This window comes from Hyperolius riggenbachi, chromosome 2 (genome assembly GCF_040937935.1).
Source record: "Hyperolius riggenbachi isolate aHypRig1 chromosome 2, aHypRig1.pri, whole genome shotgun sequence".
Classification (NCBI taxonomy): Eukaryota; Metazoa; Chordata; class Amphibia; order Anura; family Hyperoliidae; genus Hyperolius; species Hyperolius riggenbachi.
This window is the reverse complement of record NC_090647.1, coordinates 208946366-208968489: the sequence shown is the minus strand read 5'-3', so window position 1 is coordinate 208968489 and position 22124 is coordinate 208946366. Positions and strand designations below refer to the sequence as shown.

At 43.0% G+C, this 22124-nt stretch overlaps 2 protein-coding genes across 4 annotated transcripts in view; one reads left to right on the top strand and one right to left on the bottom strand.

The window, feature by feature from the left end:
* COL4A2 (collagen type IV alpha 2 chain) overlaps positions 1-19682 on the bottom strand; it is a 284103-nt gene extending 264421 nt beyond the window's left edge. The window contains exons 1-3 of one of the 3 annotated variants that reach the window (XM_068268036.1): positions 19544-19682; positions 18309-18401; positions 7004-7055 (exon numbers count right to left, since the gene is read on the bottom strand). In XM_068268036.1, coding sequence (XP_068124137.1) covers positions 7004-7055; positions 18309-18401; positions 19544-19563 — 165 coding nt within the window. In that variant the 5' untranslated portion in view covers positions 19564-19682. Of the gene's footprint in view, positions 1-7003; positions 7056-8471; positions 8537-18308; positions 18406-19543 lie in introns of those variants that run through there. The other 2 variants (XM_068268037.1, XM_068268038.1) reach the window with 2 other exon arrangements.
* A 119-nt stretch (positions 19683-19801) lies between these two features.
* The window catches only part of COL4A1 (collagen type IV alpha 1 chain), a 234260-nt gene continuing 231937 nt past the window's right edge, over positions 19802-22124 (top strand). Inside the window, exon 1 of the mRNA XM_068268035.1 lies at positions 19802-19988. Coding sequence (XP_068124136.1) covers positions 19920-19988 — 69 coding nt within the window. The 5' untranslated portion in view covers positions 19802-19919. The remainder of the gene's footprint in view (positions 19989-22124) is intronic.

Here is a 22124-nt window from a genome sequence, read left to right as displayed (position 1 = left end):
GTGATGTCAACAAAATTGTCGCTGTGGATTCTGTAGTCCCCAGAGTCCACACTATAGTGGCAGAACCAGCAGTTTTTCACATGAATGGGGGCATCCCTTGCCCTGGTCCCCTGGACCCCCAATCCAAGTGGAAAACTGCTCATTCTGCCTCTCTAATGTGGCCTCCGGGGATTGGGGGTTCCCCAGCGGCAATCTTGTTGGTGTCACTGTTTGCGAAAATTCTTGTTTCATAAGCCAAGTTTCACTTTCCTAGCCATTGTGTTAACACCGTGTTTGCTGAAAATTCTTGTTTCCTAATCCAATTTTTCACTGTGTTAACGCCGTGTTTTCTGAAAATTCTTGTGGCAGTAGTAAATGAAGGTTTTGTGTAAAATCTTTAATTACAAATGGTTTCAGACGAATATTGTTCACTAGTACAGCTCTACAGTAACAGACTAGCACAGGGCACACTTGCAGTTGGAAATGAAAGCCATCAGGTGTATAACCATTGGAGGTGCAGCCCCTGCAAGTACCTACCCTCCCTTCCTCTATTACACAGCTAAATCCTTGAGAACAGGTGCTGTTGTGCCCCACTTGTTAGGAGTGGCGGATCATGATGTCCGTAATTGCTATATGACCCCTGGCAGATAGGACCCCAGACTATGGGGGGCACCAATGAGAGACAGGGAAAAGGGCATGTTAGCCCCATGATTTTAAGTTACACCCCTGGAAGTCATGAAGATATGGTGATACGAGTTGCTAATACTGAGGGGGGGGGCCTTGGGGGGACCCAACCCGCTCTGTACATAATTTAGAAGAGCAGAGGAGCATTATACATTACCTGCTACCAGCGGCATTACAGGTCCCGACTCCTCTCTAATCCTCTTCAGTGTAGCTTATCACTGCGCCATGCAGCCAGCCACCATGTGGCTCTAGTCTCTCTGCATGTCATGTGACAGGGATAGAAGCTGTATGGTGATTGGCTGCATGGTGCAGCAATGAGCTGTACTGAAGGGTATTGAAAAGGACCTGTTATGTCACTAGGAGGAGGTAATGAATATTGTCCCACTACTGCTCTGAATTTAATAAAAGAGCGGGTAATGCATCCCAGGCCTGTTTGTGGTCATCCTTATATAATCTTATTCCAGCACAAAAATTCAGAAAGCCTCTGTATAATTTAATTTCCACAATGAAAGTATAGTTTAAATTAGTATAACTTGTAGCAATTTTTTGAGCAGTTTCTTATGAAAATCATAAGACTGTCCACTGTAATGCATGGCTGGGTGCTTATTTATACATGTCATCTCGGTACACATTCCACAATAAGACTCAAGGAGCAGATCCCAGTTTCAGTAGAGCAGGACTGCTCTTGGGGTTTCTATGTTCTCTTCACACAATTTTCATGGCTGAATAGTTTCAAGCTAGCCTGGCTGTTCAGTGTCTCTCCCACATGGTAGCAGGGATAACTGCATGACAACTGAAAATAAGATATGATTCCCATTTTTTTTATGATGGAATCTGTGAACAAACATTCTTCCTGCCCTTTAGAATCAGCCAAGATTCTGTTTCACTAATACAAAACAGAAGTTAGCCGACTGACCTGAAAGGTTAAAGATTACTCCCATCTACTGAAGTTATTTATTTGCTAAAGGAAAATGCAGCATCCATAATTTCACAGTCCTAGCTATAAATGGATGAGAGTATTTCATTTCCCTCTCCATTACCTTTCTTATCTTGGGTAGCTGTTAAATCACTGGATGCAGAGGAATGCTGGTCACCTAGAGTGACCCTTGCTGCTAAATGTTTTTACAACTTATAAGGGGCCTCCGGAGAAGCCTGACACTGACTGTAAAGAAAACAAAGAGAGCTACTGTATTTTGTAAGGTTATCTTCACATTTAATGTCAATATACTCCTAAGTAGCAGATGAATATCAGGAAACATCTAACATACTCATGCAGTATCCTTGTCATGTTCCATATCTGCTGCAGTCCAAGACACCTCATAAGCAACTCAGCTACCATCTAATGCTTTCAAAGTTGCAAGTACACAATGAAGAGCATCTTATGGTTGTGGATAGGGATGAGTGAGATTCATTTCACAAAATTAATTTTCAGTTTTTAAACTGGAACTTCCACTGTGAAGGCGAAAGTGTGGAGAAGATGAAGATTGGTGTGGAGTGCATCTGCGAGAGGCAGTGGCTTATGTGAGTTAAAGGGAACCAAGCACCACTTTTTTCTGGTTTCTAAAAGCTATAGGAGCTACCATGTTCCCCCTCCCCTACTAGCTGCCTATTATTTATACAAGGGAAGTTGTGAAGATAGCATTTGTGACTCCTGTAAACTCTTTGAAGCACAGTGTCCAATCTACCCCTGCCCCCTATGTACGCTTTTTGGTTACTCTCCGCTAATGTTTGCAATAAAATAATTACATCAGTCCTTATTTTGCCTGGAACTTCTACGGTCGTGCAGGCCTCAGAAGTAGGCTAATAAAACCCTGTGCTAAAGATTGAAGTTTTTTTTTATTAATGAGCTACATTGGTGGCCTGCAATTAAATGTGCTATTGATATACCCTGAGTGAAAAAAATGGTGCTTGGTTCACTTTAACCCTAGCAGTTATCATGCTGTGCCTAATCTTTTAGAGAAGAGAGGAAGTTGCAAGTTTAGATCCACCTTAACATCTCTGAAGTGGTCCACAATACCAACTCCCCCCTCTGTTCCACATGGGATAAACAGTAAGCAATGTTTGTGGGGAAGCTAAGAAGTACTGCTAGATTTTTGACAGATCATCAGAAAACAGTTAAAGGAGTTATCAGGTAAAATAGCAAAAATGAGCTTTACTCACCTGGGGCTTTCTCCAGCCCCTTGCAGCCGACTGTCCCACGCCGACCGTTCCACTCCCCGCCGCTGTCCCAGTCTCCGTGTTCGGTATTCAGGCCGACCGCGGGGTCGGCCTTACTACGGCTACGCAAAGCGCCGTTGTAAATCATGGCCACGTGGGCTGCGGCGAACTGCGGAGTTTGCCGCGGCCCACATGGCCATGATTGACACTGGCGCTTCACGCAGCCGCATTAAGTCTGATCCAGCCTGAATACCGAGCTCGGAGACCAGGACAATGGCAGGGAGCGGAGCGGTCAGCATGGGACAGTCGGCTGCAAGGGGCTGGAGAAAGCCCCAGGTGAGTAAAGCTCATTTTTGCTATTTTACCTGATAACTCCTTTAAAAGTGTAGCTATAACAGTCTAAGGAGACTCTATAGCTATAATAGATGTGATACATCTATCTAGTGATACATCATGGCACAGATACACAAGGGTGAATCAAATGCAATATGTAAAATCCTGGGGAATTACAGTGACCCTACATCTCTCCAATGTCACCACTATTTAAACCTATGACTATTCAGTCAGCAGCGAGACCTGACCCATCATGTGCGTAAAGAATAAACCATATCAGGGCTAACCAAGCTATTTTCTAATATAATGTAATTCAAATATACAGGAGCTTAAAGGAACACTATCGATTAACATGTTTTTTCAATTGAGATAGGGAATGTTTGGTGTGCTGCTTAGTACTGCTGTATACATTTGAATCTTTATCTCTTTGTTTACTGTTATCTAATTCCTTTCACACTTTTCTGAAGGCAGTCTGCTGTAATCTGAAGCCAAAGTGAGCCATAAGGGGAGGGGGGAATTCCCTCACAGTGCATCTGCTAACTCTGTGTGTGCAGAGAGCTCAGTCAGAGATAGGCAGAGCTTTCTCTCACAGAGAGCAGAGGAAATGTATCTTAGGTGCAACATAAACATTGTAATTGTGTGTGTGAAACCTGATACCTGTTTTCATATAACTCTGCTTCAATATTACACTGTTCTTAGCATGTGAGACTGCAGAGATTCATACATCTGCAAGTGCGACATTACAAACGTAGCTAAAGTCTTCACACAATGAATTACAGCTTTTGTCTGATATTTAACATGAAAATTAGAAAATGTTAACGCAGCTACTTACTAATTATACATTATTTGTACATTGTCATTCTAGAACACTTGGGTATTGATAGTGTCACTTTAACTAGAAATCACTAAGCCGCCATGCAAAACTTTGGATGGGGCCTCCCTTAACTGTCGTTGCCCCAGGGCCAGCCCCCCACCCCCTTCTCTACATAAGGGCCCCCCTGTGGCTGCATCCCTTTCAGGGGCTACTGTTACGCCCCTGCAAGTATACTGATAACTTTACTTAAAAATTCTTCAAAAGTTAAACAAACACAGACAACAAACACAGAACATTCATTGTATCAATGTTCAGTGCACATCTTCCCATAAACACTTTAAAATCACTAGATCTTGCAGTATTTTCCAGCAGCAGCCTCCACCATAGACACCCAATGTTAAACAGACTCACCCGACGTATTGGCCACTGCTAGACTGGCCAACCATGCACAAGTCCAGGAAGCCTAGGAACCTCAGGATTCTGGTGTCACCACTGTTATATAGGAGTCTTTCTCCTTCACATGCAAACCTCAGAAAAAACCTCACATAGCATGATACTGTTTTCACTTAAAAATACTTTTATTTTAAAATTGCACTCATGTTTCCTTTAACAAAGATCACACATAGAGTTTTTGTACGGGCTCTCCCCCGCCGCCAAGCTGGGCGTGATGCTGCACCGCTTTCACCACCGGCTATAGATATTCCTCCTCATGTGACGCTGCTCCGGGGGTCCGTTAGTTATTGCCTGGTACGTCCACCTCCGCCCTATCGATTTCGTCACTTACTTGTGACTCATCAGGAAGGTTGGACGTTTCCCAGGCTCATTTGTATCCATACCACACGGCTGTTGGCCGCCACCCATATCCTATCATCCTCAGCACTATTTATAGTGTATGTGATCGGATAATCATATGCCATATGGATATGGGTTAATATGAGAATAATACAACATAATGGATGGTAAAGTGTAATAGAAATGTGATTGAAGTAAAGATTATACCTTGATCTTAATTATTATTTTATAAGTTTTATTAATGTATATGTAGGATGTAAATGGGATCTCCCTCTTCAGAAGCAGGCTAGTAGAAAGTGATAGCCGGGTCCCCAATATAGTAATAGCGCGATGTGCACTCGCGCTCTATATAAACAAAGAGTGGTTGGCAACATAGGAGCCAATCAGAATAAAGGTTGGCAATGGAGAGCCAATCGGGAAGGAGAAATGAAGGGCCAATCAGCCAGCGGAACGTAAAGCATGCTGGGAGCGTGACGTCATGAATGACCCATGCCCAGCACCAATGAGGGTGCTTTATCACTGAGGATGATGGGATGTGGGCGGCAGCCAACAGCCACGCGGTATGGATACAAATGAGCCTGGGAAACGTCCAACCTCCGTGCCCCTGATGAGTCACAAGTCAGTGACGAAATCGATAGGGCAGAGGTGGACGTACCAGGTAATCACTAACGGACCCCCGGAGCAGCGTCACATGAGGAGGAATATCTATAGCCGGTGATAGGAGCGGTGCAGCATCATGCCCAGCTTGGCGGCGGGGAAGAGCCTGTACAAAAACTGTATGTGTGATCTTTCTTAAAGGAAACGTGAGTGCAATTTTAAAATAAAAGTATTTTTAAAGTGACTCCGAGCTCACCCAAAAAAAGAAAGTTGTACTCACCAGGGGCTTTCTCCAGCCCAGTGCTGGTCGGGAGGTCCCACGCCGGCGTCCTGGCTCCTCTCCTTCTCCCTGCTCCGGAATGGCTGACAGGCCGCAGCCCGGGCGACACTCGTCCGAGTGTCGGGCTGCTCCTTCCGCGTATGACGCGGATTACGTCACACGCCGGCGTGTGACGTCAGCCGCGTCATACGCGGAAGCTGCAGCCCGACACTCTACCGAGTGTCGCCCGGGCTGCGGCCTGTCAGCCATTCCGGAGCGGGGAGAAGAAGAGGAGCCAGGACGCCGGCGTGGGACCTCCCGACCAGCACTGGGCTGGAGAAAGCCCCTGGTGAGTACAACTTTCTTTTTTTGGGTGAGCTCGGAGTCCCTTTAAGTGAAAACAGTATCACACTATGTGAGGTTTTTTCCTGACATTTGCACGTGAAGGAGAAAGACTCTGGTATATAACAGTGGTGACACCAGGATCCTGAGGTTCCTAAGCTTCCTGGACTTGTGCATGGTTAGCCAGTCTAGCAGTGGCCAATACGTCCGGTGAGTCTGTTTAACATTGGGTGTCTATGGTGGAGGCTGCTGCTGGAAAATACTGCAAGATCTAGTGATTTTAAAGTTTTTATGGGACGATGTGCACTGAACATTGATACAGAAACACAGAACATTAAAGCAAATCAACTGCTGTTGATAGTTACAAGAGGCTAAATAAATTATAATAATAACATGTAAATAAATAATTGAAGGTATTTATGAGTTTCTAACTCCCTTAAAAATAAGGAGAAAACCCCAAACATTCAAAATCAAGTCATGAAACTTATTAAAAGGTTTACTCAAATATAAAAGGCATATAATGGGATTTTGCCACGCCCTGTGAGCTCAGCTTTGCAGAGCATTGAGAAAAACTCTGAATCTTACATTTGCACAATGATACTTTTGTTTCAACCAGTTTTATGTAACAGATGTTTAAAGGAACATCTCAAGTTCCTAAGCCAGAGTATTAGGAAACTTGGAATTAAAACCACATACACAGTAATCTGGACTGCCAATTAGAAAAAACGTGATAACAGCTAATTAATGACTAGTTCCATTTTGAGTTTCTGGCTAAACTTATGAGAGGAGTAATCAATCATAGGCACAGAATCATCAATTATGTGTACAGCCTCATCAATCATATGTTTCCAGCCGAACTACTGCCATAATATTTGACAACCTGGTGAACAGCTGCAGGAAACAATTAGCTGTAGTCACTACTGATCAGGAAATTGGCACTAATAGTGAAACTAAGGATTTAGAAGTGTGTTTTGATCCATATTTTAATTTGCAATTCACATTTAAAATGAATCAATGATTCAAATAGTACATAAATATATACTCACAGCATTAACGAGGCAGGGAAGCCATGTGACCAGCACGAGTAATAGCAGCATCCTAAGCAAAGGAATAGATATGTTAGAATGGGATGGCACTGCTATAAAACACATTCGCTGTAGTTTTATTTGATTCAGAATAAACAAAGTTATATACTAGTTATACAAAAAACTGACCCATAAAGCTTTCTGCACTGCTAGTGATGGTGAATGGGATGTTAATAATTCCAAGCTGATGCAAAATTTATGCAAGTTTATGCAGCTAGGAAATGGGGCAATCAAATGCAATAGCTGCTGCTTTTGATCTATTTCTAAGCTTCAAAAATTAGCATAAAAGCAGCATCAACTCTGAATTATTAGTATCTAATAAGAATGATCAATGAGATGCAAATATTTCTGAGTTCATGCAGATGTCTGTAAATGTTTATGCAGAAATATGCAGCTTGGAAACAGACCACCCAGGTTTAAATTGATATTGTCTATTTTCAGGCTGTATATATTTGCATAATAATGTATATAAATCTGCATGAACTTAAAAATATTTGCATTTCATTGATCATCTCTAGTATCCCTAATGGCAGCATAAACACATATGGTATTGGTATGACTTGGTGTATTAAAATCTTGAGTCCTCATGTTCAGTTGCTCACAATGTAGCATTAATAGAAAAAAATGTACATTATTGAGATAAAAATACAGATGTTAATATTGTTTTCTGTTGTTCATTGTCATCATTTCAACACCTTGCCAAACTCATCTTATGTAACCTGAAGCTGGGAGAATTTTGAACAACTTGTCAGTCTTCCATGATTGTTTATAGACGCTATTCCTACCTTATTTACGGCCAATCTCTATACATTTATCAGGCACAGGTGATACTGAGTAAAGAAGATTGTTCAGAGTTTCAGACGATAGCACTCAGAAGAAGTGAATCCAGAAATGCATTCTTGCGAATTACAGCAAGAAAGTGTCTGCATTTGACCTAGCTAATGCATATTTTCTAGCAATTCATTAGCCATGTGTTTACATAATCCAGGTCAAATAGCAGGCAATGCTGCTTTTATATAGTGTGTAACACATGGAAAAAAAGGATGTGCAACGCAGAAATACAGTTATCTTATATGGCAGTCTCTAGTTTAGGTCAATGCAACAGGCATACATTCCTCCTTCCCTAAAGAACAGAGAGACACCTTTGCTTGATCAAGGTCAAACATGAAAGTTCTGCAGCGGAATTGCACCTTTGTTGAACAGCATGCCAAAGCCATGCCATAGTTAGATGTCTTTGTTTACTGTGGTAGAAACTGAAAACAGCAATTTATAGCAAAAGAGGAATGATGCCTTTCACTGCAACATGACAATACACTTACCCATATTGCGACCGTAACAATGAAGACAGTGCAACGGCTGTGGTTTGAACAACTTGAACATGCCCTGATTGAACTTCTATTGATTGAACTTTCCCATGAGAAATCTTTACCTTTCCTCAAATAGATCATCAGGGACATCTGTATGATGACTGATATTGTGGTGAAACTCCTCCCACAGTGTGATGGCAGGATCTAGATCCTGACAGTTTCCTTTCTGTGAGCCCTGTTGCATGCTGGGAAATAACAACAGCCAAGCAAGCAGTATCTCTCTTTCTCTCTCTCTCTCTCTCTCTCTCTCTCTCTCTCTCTCTCTATATATATATATATATATATATACAGTATTTATTTATATATAATAAAAATCATCTTTAGCCAATCATATTGTTAGTGGGATTATTAACAGATATTGGCACTTGGTTATGTCTTTTTTTTCCTTATTTGCCAGCAGTAAAGATAATTACCTGCAAGCTAACGGTGGATCAAAAAACATAAACAAATCACACAGCAAATTTCAATCATTTCTTGTTTTATCTTCCATTTTTGAACTTCTCACTTTGCAATGTTTTGATACTACTATCTCTCTGTAAAGTTCCTCTTTAAAGGGAACCTAAGACGGCAAAATAAAGGCATTCATACTTCTCTAGGGCTCCTTTGCCGTCCCACGAGGTCGCTCTGATACTCTGCTGGCCGGCCCGATACATTTGTCCAGCCGCAATCTACCACACATGAGCCCCATTGTATTCTGCACCTGCATAATAGATCACGACTAAGGCCGACTGGAGGATTTCCTGAGCTGGCCAGTGGAGGATCAAAGCAGCGAGGGAGCCAACGGCCTAAAGGGGGGTGAAGGAAGCCCCAAGTACGCATAAATGCTTTTATTTTGTTTCCTCTGGTACACTTTAAGGTGTCCATCAATTATACAATCTTGACTGTACAAATTAAATGGATACTTTAAGTAGCCTCTCATATTACATAAAAGTGGTAACATTTTAGAATCAAGATTGGATCATTAATGGGCACCTTCACAGCCCAGATCGGATGCTGTGTGATTGTCATTACTTACAGAGGTATTAGGTGGTCACAGTCTTCTACCTGCAGAGAGACTATGAGGAGAAGTGATATAATTGTTCTGTTCATCTGCTTACTGGTATTAAAGGGATATTGCCTTTAATTATTGTATTCTCCCTTATACCATAAAATAACATCATTGGCCAACTCAAACTTATTGGTCAGTATATTTTTTCAAATACACTGAGATATTACTGTTTTACAATGAACATAGCATGAGTCATATCTCCCCCAACTCCCAAGAGAGCTTCTAATGTGCCTACACACTCATTCTAGTAAGTCTGGTTAGACAACAATTAACCAAAGGAAAAGGATGCTGAAACACCTGGAGGAAATCCATGTGCACGCAAGGACACATGAACATAGTGGTCCTTGTACGGCAGAAAACCAAGAGCTGAAAGGGTAAAGAGTGACCACTTCACAAAACAAGGGAAGTATGACATTTTTGAATAATTTGGTTCAATACAAAAACAAAATGTATGTGGTGTTGAAAGAAAGTAATACTGTAAGGAGATTCTTGCTGCTGGACCTACAGATTATAAAATGTCTATTTCTATCATCTTATTCACTAGGTTTAACTGGAATTAAATGCCTTAAATTTAAAGGATACCCGAGGTGACATGTGACATGATGAAATAGACATGTGTATGTACAGTGCCAAGCACACAAATAACTATACTGTGTTCCTTTTTTTCTTTCTCTGCCTGAAAGAGTTAAACATCAGGTATGTAAGTGGCAGTTCCTGTCTGAGTCAGGACTGGGTCAGACTACAGTGTGACCCTCACTGATAAGAAATTACAACTATAAAACACGTTCCTAGCAGAAAATGGCTTCTGAGAGCAGGAAAGAGATAAAAAGGGTAAATAGTTCATAGATTTTAGCTCTGGCTTAAGTCAATGAATGTGTCATTGAGCAAAAACAATAAAACAGTAAAAACTTAAAAAGTAGATTTAAATATAAAAAAAACCCTGTGGAATATCTTAAAAAGTCATTTTTAGGAGAAGGATGATAGATACAATTGTTTATTTCATTGGTTTATTTTCATCTGAGGTGTCCTTTAAACCTAACATTAAAATAAAGTGGAATAAAACTTCATATTACCTGAAAAAAAATCATTGCATGAGTAATTACTTATTATTACATGTTATTCTGCTTACCGCAGTTTGGAAACTACATTGTAATATCTCATGACAACTGCTTAATATGTTGGTAGATCGATATGAGAATCTATTTCTTGGCAGTCATTCGGTGCCAGTAATGCACTGCATTACTGCCAAATTCTTATGGATATACCATCATGTTACTGGGCAGAGGGTTCCATTTGGTTTCCACAGTAAGGTTACATATATAGTTAAGGGTGGTTAATTAAACAGCAGGGGGACATAAAATGCACCCCAAGACCTCCTATGTTGCCAGAACTAAACATCATTACCAAACCTTTAACATGCAAAGTAGACTACTCTTAAATGCAACCTTGTTTTCTAAAATTCTGCAGTATCTTAGTCCAATGTGGTGCATATAGTACTTTACTCTTAGGCTGAGCTTCCACTGCGCTGGCATGCGTTTGTGTTGTGAGATGCATTGCCCACGCTGTTGTAATGTGATATAGAACGCAAGTGTTCAACTCCAGGCTTCAAGGGCCATATCCATGCCAGTGTTTAGGATGGAATAAGCAACAAAGAAATGCATTCTACTTGATGAACCACACCTTTCCCAATTCAATCCCATCAATTAATTTGAGTTATGCCAAAAATATGTGAGGACCTCAGCAATTGAAGACTGGAGTTCAACAACCCTGATCTAGAACAAAGCTGAAGCAAAAAGAAAGCAGGACAGGCAGGATGAGGATACACAGTAATACAAACAACATCTGATGATAACAGGCTATTGGATTTCAGCCCGGCCACCAGGATTAAATAATGTCTGAATTCTGTGACTGGAGATACAAAAGTACACCAGTTTCATAAAACATCTCATTAGTAAAGTTCTTAGGGCATTCTTTCAATAAAGTCATCTCAGACCTGTAACAGAGACTCCTGGTCTGGATATACATTAACTACATTTCTCTCAATCAGAATCATTTATTTCGCCAAGTACAACGGGGGTTGTACCCGTAATTATTTTTGGCACATACAGGGTCGGTAATGGCACAGTAACATACAGTGGAAATACAGAGTAGTCATTATATACATTACACTTACACCTTACATTACATTGGATACAGGGGTCCGTCTGAGTGCTTTGTCGGGTGGAGCTGCCACAACCTGTGCGGCGCTCAACTACTCTGCAGCAGATTACAGATGCCCCCCGCATGTCTTGGTATGTGCAGGTGAAGAGAGGAGAAAGAGAGAAAGTAGGAGCAATCAGAGAGAGACAGAGAGTACGAGAGTCCCCTTGGGTGGGAACAACAGTCCTGGGTGGAAACGCCCTGGCTGTAGCCGTGCCTCATACCAGTGTCCATGCTTGCAATAGCTTTCAAGCTGACATAGCAGAAAACGTTTAATAAAAAACAGAGGACTGAAGTAACAGAACAGTCCAAACATACAAAGAGCAGTACAGTGTATGTATGCAGCCCCTATATGGAACTGCTGGGACAGTCTGCACTGAAATCTATGGGGGGTGATTTATGGATGCTTAATCCATAGGCCTTAATTTTGAGTTGACCCACCCTTTGCAGCTATAACAACTTTAACACTTCTGGGTAAACCTTCCACAAGCTTTAGGAGGGTGTTTATAGGAATATTTGTCCACAGGCCTCTGTGCCGGTCAATCAAGTCAGTCAAGTTCCTCTACACCCAAATCACTCGTCCATGTCTTTTTGGTCCTTGTTTTGTGCACTGGTGTGCAGTCATGTTGGAACAGGAAGGAAAAATCCTCAAACTGCTACCAAAAACTTGGAAGCATAATATTATTATGAAAAATGTCCAAGCAGTCAAAGTTACCTTCACTGGAGTACATGGGCCAGACCCATACCCTGAAAACAACCCCAAAGCATAATATTCCCTTCACCATAATTTTACTTTTGGCACAATGCAATCCGGCAAGTACCGTTCTCCTGGCATCTTCCAAATCCAGACTCCTTTATCATATTGTTTGCTTTACACCACTGCATCTGATGCTTTGCATTGCACCTGTAAGGCTTGGATGCAGCTGCTCGGCCATGAAAACCCATTCCATGAAGATCTCTACTCACTGTTCTTCAGCTAATCTGCAGGCCATCTGAAATTTGGAGGCCTGTAGCCATTGACTTATTTTCAATGCTTCAGCAAGGGAGCATAGACAATCTTTAAAGTGAAACTGAGATGAATGAAAATAAGATATTTATACATACCTGGGGCTTTCTCCACCCCCCTTCAGGCTGATTGATCCCTCAACATCCTCTACTGTCTCCTGGATCGTCCGCTACAGCTCCCAGTAATCCGGCGAGTTGGGGCGTAGTGTGCAAGCGCTGCCTGGCCATGTGCGTGCCTCATTGCGCTCCAGTCACCGGGAGCAGAGTACTCCCGGCCTTGGGACTGTGATGGGAGAGTGCGCGGCCAGACTGCACCTGCACTGGCTGAATTACTGGTAGCCATAGCAGAGGGCCCAGGAGGCGGGAGAGGACGGTGAGGGCACGATCAGTCTAAAGTGGGCTGGAGGAAGCCCCAGGTATGTATTTATTTCTTGATTCCATTCATCTCAGGTACCCTTTAAGCTAGATCAAAATGCACAGTGCTCAAAATGCAGGGATTTTCATGCAATAATCACACAATAGCTTGTACAGGAAACATAGATCTCATCAGTTAATGCAGGCACAGTACTCATAGTGTGCTCCTCTGTCCACATTCCTGTGCAGCCTGGATGATGCTGCAGGATTGCAGCCATACACAAGCAAGTCACAGATGACAAGCAAATCCCTCAGTAATCAAGCAGCAGCTTACACAAGAGGCATAGGTCTCGCTGGCTGATGCTTTTGAGGTACTCCACGCAGGCCCAGAGTAGTGTGCAGATAGTGAACAGGCTACAAGTGGCTGCCAACCCACCCAGCGACCACGCCTCATGGGTCTCTGACTGTCGTATGATGCATGTTCCCACCCACTTTCCACTATAGCCGGATACAGAATACCACAGAGGCCAAAAAACAGGTTTACTATAACAAAAGTTCTATTATATCAGGGTTTACTATACCAGGCATTACTCTTATATACTTTTAATGGTGCTTGGCCGGAACTTCAACATATAGTTTACTATACCTGAATGTTTACTATATCAGAGTTTACTATAACGAGATTATACTGTATGCTGCTGGGTGGTGTGGCAAAATTGGATTGAGGTTTCTGAGATACATTGGGCTTGATTTACAAAGCAGTGCTAATGCATAGCACGACCGCACTATGCATTTATCACGCAATGTGACGCGAGTGAAGGTTTGCGAGCGTAAAGATTTACGCACACGCACTACAGAAAGTTTTCGTGCGGTAATGCACGCACTTTGCTGCAATAGCGCGTGCACGTAAATATTTATGCACACAAACCTTCACGCACATCACATTGCGTGCTAAATGCATAGCGCTATTGTGCTATGGGTTAACACTGCTTAGTGAATCAAGCCCCATGTGGGTAGTTCTGTCAGGAGAATATAAGCAGACTTAAATGATGAGTAGGATTTTGGCTTTTCATTAATGGGGTGGGTTTACATCTTCCCAAAGGTGAGTATATAGGTTTGGGGCATACACTATTTGATTAGTTAGGGGGAGAGATTAGTTTAAAAATAATTACAAAAAAATGGAACTGCACTTAAAGCAAACCCTCATTTGATCTCATGTCTGCCATTGCCTACGTACTTAAATAACATTGTTTTACTAGCGCACAATATGCCACCTCTCCTATGCTGGGCAGAGCTGCAGAATGTGTTGTTTCTATTTTGCAAGGGTTGTTATCTTGCTTTCAGCAAATTTTAAATTTAATTTCCTACAGGACTTATAATTCTATTTAAAATGCTTGTATTTGAAAAAGGCACAACAATCAAAGGAAAAGTGAGTACCGTCAATACATCTATATCAGTAATGCATAGCCACAAACCGATGGATCAGGTTTTACCATATATAAATTAAAACTCCTTGAGCGTCTGGTTCACAAACGCCTGACCCAGTACCTCAATGCCAACTCACTACTAGACCCACTGCAATCTGGATTTCGGCCTGCCCACTCAACCGAAACGGCTCTCACCAAAGTGGTCAATGACCTTGCCTTAGCTAAAGCTGAAGGTAAATACACCATTCTCCTCCTCCTTGACCTTTCAGCAGCTTTTGATACAGTAGATCATCCCCTACTCCAGTCCCTCCAATCCATGGGCATTCACGATCTCGCCCTGACCTGGCTTTCATCCTACCTCTCCAACCGCTCCTTCACGACCTCCTTCAATGAGTCCTCGTCCACCCCCAACCGCCTCTCAGTGGGAGTCCCCCAAGGCTCGGTCCTTGGCCCCCTACTGTTCTCCCTATACACATCCTCCATTGGCAAGGTTATCTCCTCCATGGGTTTTAACTATCATCTGTATGCAGATGACACCCAAATCTATCTCCACACCCCTGACATATCCACCACTACCATGGACAAGGTCTCCTCCTGCCTATCTGCCATCTCCTCCTGGATGTCCGCTAGGTTCCTAAAACTAAATCTAGACAAAACGGAATTTATGATCTTCCCATCCCGGTCATCCCTGGACCTCCCAGATGTGCAGGTCACTGTTAACCACACTACTATTCACCCTACCTCTCAAGCCCGCTGTCTGGGTGTCACCCTGGACTCCGCACTCTCCTTCACTCCCCACATCCAAAACCTCACAAAGTCCTGCAACTTCCACCTTCGTAACATCTGTAAGATTCGCCCTTTCCTGACCCCTGCCACCACCAAACTCCTCATCCATGCCCTCATAATTTCCCGCCTCGACTACTGCAATGCCCTTCTGTCTGGACTCCCTAAGACCCGAATAGCCCCACTGCAGTCCATCATGAATGCGGCTGCCAGAATTATCCACTCCTCCCATCGCTCCACCAGGGCGGCTCCCCTCCGTGAATCCCTCCACTGGCTTCCTATCCAGTCCAGAATCAGATTCAAGATATTGTGTCTGACCTACAAATCCATCCACAAAACCTGTCCAACCTACATTTCTGATCTTACTCAGAGATACACACCAAGCCGCTCACTCCGCTCCTCCAATGAACTTCGCCTGACCGTCCCCCGCATCACCCAGTCCCATGCACGCCTCCAAGATTTCTCAAGAGCCGCTCCGACACTATGGAACTCCCTACCTCCACCCATTAGGGCAGCCCCCTCCTTCAACACCTTCAAGAAGGCCCTCAAAACTCACCTTTTCACTCTTGCCTACCACCCCTCACAATTGCTCTAAACCCACAGCCGAACTCTGGTCCCCTACCTCTCGTGTCCCTACCTCTCCCTCTAGATTGTAAGCCTTTGGGCAGGGTCCTCACTCCTTTTGTGTCCTACCTGATCATGCACCTCTATTACTGTGCACCCATGCTATGCATTTGAGTGAACCTAACTTGCCTAACTCCATGCTCCCATCCAGTGACTGACTAAGCATTACCTTGTACTCATACTGTGCTGTGTGATCTGGTTTTCTTGTATTCCTGTATTGTCATATTGCTGTTTGTCACCCCTAAATATTGTCTGTAACCTAAATTAATGTCCAGCGCTGCGTAATATGTTGGCGCTTTATAAATACAACAAATAAATAAATAATAAAAATAAATTACCTTAATGTGGGATAGTCTATGACTTTAAAGTTGCATACACGTACCAAGAATGTCGACCACGGAGATCAGGATGTAATCTCTTGGGCGACAGTTCTGTTGCTATGGAGGAGGGACAACAGCGTGGCACACCGCAGATTAGCTTCCAGTGGAAGGAGAACAATGCGCTCGGCAGTGATGCACCAAGGAGACTGTATACACACTAGATTCTAGGCAAAGGTGCCCCAACTGGCCACCTAGATCCAAAATCATCTAGCTTGTGTTTGAGTCTTAAAGAGAAACTCCGACCAAGAATTTAACTTTATCCCAATCAGTAGCCGATACCCCCTTTTACATGAGAAATCTATTCCTTTTCACAAACAGACCATCAGGGGGCGCTGTATGAATGATATTGTGGTGAAACCCCTCCCACAAGAAACTCTGAGGACCGGGGTACTCCTGGCAGTTTCCTGTCTGTGAACCTTGCTGCATTGTGGGAAATAGCTGTTTACAGCTGTTTCCAACTGCCAAAAACCATGAAGCAGCTACATCACCTGCCAACAGTAAAAATGTTCACTGGAGTTCCTCTTTAAGCTACGCGCACACGCTAGACTAAACTCAGCCAAACCACCTCTTCCAAGAACCTGGTGTGTGTACAGCAGCCCGATCCCCTCAGCGTATCAGCGAGCGATCTGCCTGGTGGATCGACTTGGCTAAGCACATTTTTTCCCCACTCACTGTGCCCGCTTTGTAAAGCTCCTTGTGTGCTCCTCAATTGCTCCCTGCATAGCAACAGAATGCAACCTTAGCCTGGAGGCTAGGAATGCATCTGTACAGCCTCAGTCCCACACTGTGGACCAAGGGATTGAGTCCCGATTCCTGAGGTGACCATCCTATAAGAGTGTATGAGTCTTTGAGCTCCCCTGATAAGAGATTGTTTCCTTGAGAGGGTCAAGGCAAGTTCAAGCAGTCATTCAGCACTGTTGGCATTCAAAGGTCCTCACTATAGAAGTAGATCATGAAAAACAGCTGGAGATGTACAAACAAAGGGTATGTTTGAAATTTTATTAGTGAGTGGAACTCACCCATAGTTCTTACTTCAAAAGGTATAATTTAAGGTACTGAACATTTACGGAAGCTAATGCCTTAATTCTGTTTAAAGCATATAATACTGGGAACAAAGAACAAGGCCCCAGTAAGGCTTTATCAGCAAATGATCATATTGTGCCCCCAGACAATGCCAATTAGACCCACACTTTCATTCTCTAGAGTGGTAAACCTCCCTCAAAACAGCTGCCTACGCAACTAAATGGAAACCACCCATTCTGACCTTACATGTGCAGTAACAGAGCTGCATTGTTGTGGATGCTTTTAGAAACACTACATGCAGTATCATTGCTGCGGCACCCACTTCATCTGCTGCGTGTTTACATTCTGCATTATACAGCAGTGCTAAGAGAGCAGCTAAAGGTCAGGTTAGGCACCTCATTATACAGACATTTGATAGCCACTCTACAAACACCTGAAAAAACATTAAATGTGATTTTTCAGACATTCTGTAAATACTTTAGTGTGAACTAAGCCTTACAGAAAATCTTACCTGTCATGGATGGCTTATTGTCTGGTTATTTTATATTGTATTTGGAAACAAAACAACAAAACCTCCAAAACCTTTAGCTTTCCTTCAAGCATTACATCACATAGTTACATATATGATTGCTTTAGAAGCATTATCATTATAAACAGAGGCATTAACACTCCATTCTACAGAGCCAGACACTATGTGGTCATATGCATAAGACAAGCATATAACAGAACAACTGTCTGTTCCAAAGAGGTCAGATTCACAGTTACAGCTGTTCAAGAGCAGGAATCTGACGCACATTTATGACAGCATACATTAAACTTGGGTCAGAACAGGTTGGCCAAGGTCATGTGACCAGCTGCTATACTGCTAGTTATGACACTATACACCATCCTTTGCCAGCCAGTCTGCTTGAAGCACATACCACTTTTTCGAGTTCAAGAATGGTTAGATACATTGTTACGTACATTAGGATCCCTTTAGAAGCGTGTTTCTCATTATTGTGCCAGAAGGGTGGTGGTTTTGTAGCTTATTATATGGACAACATCAATTATACTCACCAAGAGACTGGATTCTGCTTCCATAAAGGATGACTCCTATGCAATCTCTTCTTTTCTTCAGATCCCCCCATCCTATTGGTTGTTCTTTCAGTACTGGCTAAAGATGGAAAACAAAATAGTTATAGTATAATTACTGTACGTGTCAGTCACTTTATATTTTGCTCACTAGTTTATTCTTAGCTTGTGTTCAGGTGAATCTGCCTGCATACTTTTTCAGACACCAAGTAACATTTAGAGTGCTTATTTATATTACATATTCTACTACACTCCAGAAGGAACCATTGTTTGATACCCATGTTGTAAATAAGGTGGTGACTGTATATTTGGCTGATGGTGTAATGGTTAAGGGCTCTGCCTCTGACACAGGAGACCAGGGTTCGAATCTCGGCTCTGCCTGTTCAGTAAGCCAACACTAATTCAGTAGGAGACCTTTGGCAAGTCTCCCTTACACTGCTACTGCCAATAGAGCGCGCCCTAGTGGCTGCTGCTCTGCTCTGGCGCTTTGAGTCCGCAAGGAGAAAAGCGCAATATAAATGTTATTTGTCTTGTCTTGTCTTATATTCAGGGCTTGTATATCTGTAGCCAACAGACCATGCAGCTGGTAAAAATAGCCTTTGTGCCACATACAGTTACCATAAAATCATGACGTTCCAAGTACAATGCTTGCTTGCAGGGTAGTCTGGTAGGTTGATGTCTTACTACCTTCAGCAGCAGAGCTTATTCAGCTGCATGTAAGTGAGGTTGGAAGTAGACAGCCTATTACAATGCTGCTGTCAAGCAACAGGCATGCATCATTCCTCTAACTGTCAGAAAGCAGTCAATCTCAGTATACAGTACAGTACACACCCTCACTACTTGTTACATTCTATTTGTTATAGTGTACATACATTAAAAAGAATAACAGCTTTTAATCATCTGCTCATGAAACAGACTACACACCATAGCATAAAGTTTAATCCATGTTAATTTTTTTCACTTTCACAGGCTGCATATTGCCAGAGCATGTGCGTCGCTTCACATTTCAAGCTCAGGGAACTTCTATAAGTGCTCATACAGATAATGTAACACAACACACGTTCTGGAGCTAGAGCATCCTGTGCATGAAAAAAACATCCAAATAAAGGCACATACAGCAATTTAACGGAGACTATAAGCAATACATACAGAGAGTCCAGGCTGGGAAGCTGCTGTTCCCTGAGCCACTGTTATCATGTGCTAATCTGTGCATCACTCACCGGCAGCACGCAGCTCTCATGTCAGTGCGGCACAGTACAGGGGATCCGGGGCAGCTCGGGGTCCCTCTCTCAGCTCAGCCCTATGTGCAATGTCCGTGTGCTCTGGGTTTGCACACTACACAGGCAGACAGAATGGCTGAGGGACTCCAACTCATTGAAATTCCTATGTGTTTGGAGGGTGGGGGTTTAGTGGGTGGGGTGTCAGGACCATCAGACTCTGCAAACTTTCTTGAAAGTTCATTTCTTGTTCAGCTCCTACTTGAAGGCAGGAAGCATTCGGGAGATGGTGGCAGGTCCCAAACTGACAAAATAAGGATAAAAACGGAGGTGATCCCATTGTGTATGTGTGAGCGGAGACCGTGTGGGGCGCTGGACCATGAGCTGGAAGCTGCTGGCTGCACTGCTTCTCCTCCTGCAGGGGTTCTTCAGTAGCACAGAGTCTGCGGTGAGTGTACATCGTACCCCCAGCACACACACTGACCACACTGCACCACACTGACCACACTGCACCCGCACTGACCACGGGAGCTGACAATCATCCCCATCCGCACAAATCATCCTGCAAGCTACACATGGGCTACAAAATACACATTCTGCATGCTTATCTTCAATAAGTAGTTACAGAACTGGTTTGATTGTTTAGTGTGGATTTTTTAGTGTATAGCAGAACACAATGGAGAGAATAGTTTGTGTAGGTTCAACCCAAATACTGAGCAGGGAAGTTAGTTCTAGAATCTGCATGGCATTGCTGAAAACTTAAGTCTGTCTGTCTAGCTATGCATTTCAAGAACATAGACATAAAAGGTCACAATACAATCCTGAAAATTATTTCACTGGAGTTATATTGCATCAATAAGAATTCCCATTGCTTTTGGATAGTTTTCCATGTCCTCAGATGATTCATTCATTTTATTGAGGCTGGATTCACACATAGATGCGTTGCGTTGAGTTGCGTTGCGTTACTGCATGCTTTTTTCAATGAGATGCAACTCAAAGCAACACATCTGGGAATCCAGCACTTAAGGCATCTTTCACAGTGCGACATTAAAGTCGCACGTTATAAAAAATTATAACGCACAGCAATACAAAGTCTGTGTGACATTCACAGTGCACACGTTGCGTTGTGTGTAACGTGTAGCAATATTTAGAAAGTGCTGCATGCTGTGCGTTTAGCAATACATTTGCTGCGTTATGTGTGTTGCACATGCTCAGTAATGTTTTTATTTTAAAATGCAACGCATGTGCCGTTTTCGTTCCATCACTGTGCGACGAAAAAGGCGCACCAAACGCAGGGCTAAAAAATGTACTATAATGTCCAAGTTATAGTCTTTCAATGCGCTGCATTGACATGAGTGCAGGTGAATGGGGCTCTGCATGTCATACTTTACACCTGGAATGTCCTCACAAGATCCTAGATACCCAGGTTTTGCATTTTGTGCATTTAGCAATTCAACTTATGCTTATCCATAAGAACACTTAGTGGTTTATTATTAGGATGGCTGTCTAATAATGTTATCAGACCCTATGCCCTATTACACTCACACACTGTGCCATAATGCAATGCTGTTGCTCACAAATGCATACTACTGCTGTGCCTGTGGGTTAATTTATCTCTAAATAATTAGAGCAGTAAACAAACAATAGCATCTTATAAGACAACAGCATTAAAGGATCAGTACAGCATTATGTGGATTCCAGTTCATATAATAGAGGGTACAGTAGGAGACCTGAGAGTCCAGGGCTATGGGCGTTATGGAGGCGGAGTCAGAAAATGGCTGTATCAAATGCCAGTTGTTGTTTTAAAGTGAGCGTCAGGGCTGCTCATCCAGATTCCGGATATCTGGGTAGCCCAAATATCCGAACTTTTTTCAGCTATCCGACCGGATATGGATTCCAGATACCTGGGCCAAAATCTGGATAACTATCTGCAGGTATTTTGGCGGCATAATGCGGATATCCGTGGATATTGCGGGTATCCGGATCCAAAATACTGTTACTAAGGAGATGACGTCCTGGAGCCAATCAGAGGGCTCCCAGCAGAAGCCGTAGCAACCAATCACAGAGGGGAACCCTGGCCAGCCCCACCTGACCTCATTGAGCCAATCAGAGGCCTCCCAGCCTAAGCCCTGGCACTCAATCACAGAAAGGAACACTGGCCAGCCACCCTGTATAATAAGGAGGGCTGCCATGATGAGACATATTGTTTTAGCTTGCTGAATGCTCACTGAGAGACATGCGCCAGTGCTGGTGGCCTAGCAGCAAGGGCTGTACACAGTTATAAACCTAAAGCTGTACAGTGATAAACCCCTTCACTACTATCACTACACTATTGTTAAATCATTAATTAGCTTGATGTCATTTGTGTGACAGTCAGTGTGTGCTGCATGCAGCTGCTATGTGTGTGTGCTGTGCACAGACCAGGCCAGCTGCTGCCTGCTAGCCAGCTATTAGCCTTAGGTATAGGTTAGGGATTAGGGAATAGGATTACTGTGTTATTGTGTAGTTAGTACTGTAGTACAGCAGTCAGTGCTAGTAGTTGTTAGAGTAGTAGTACCATTGTGTTACAGAACTGCTGTGCTGT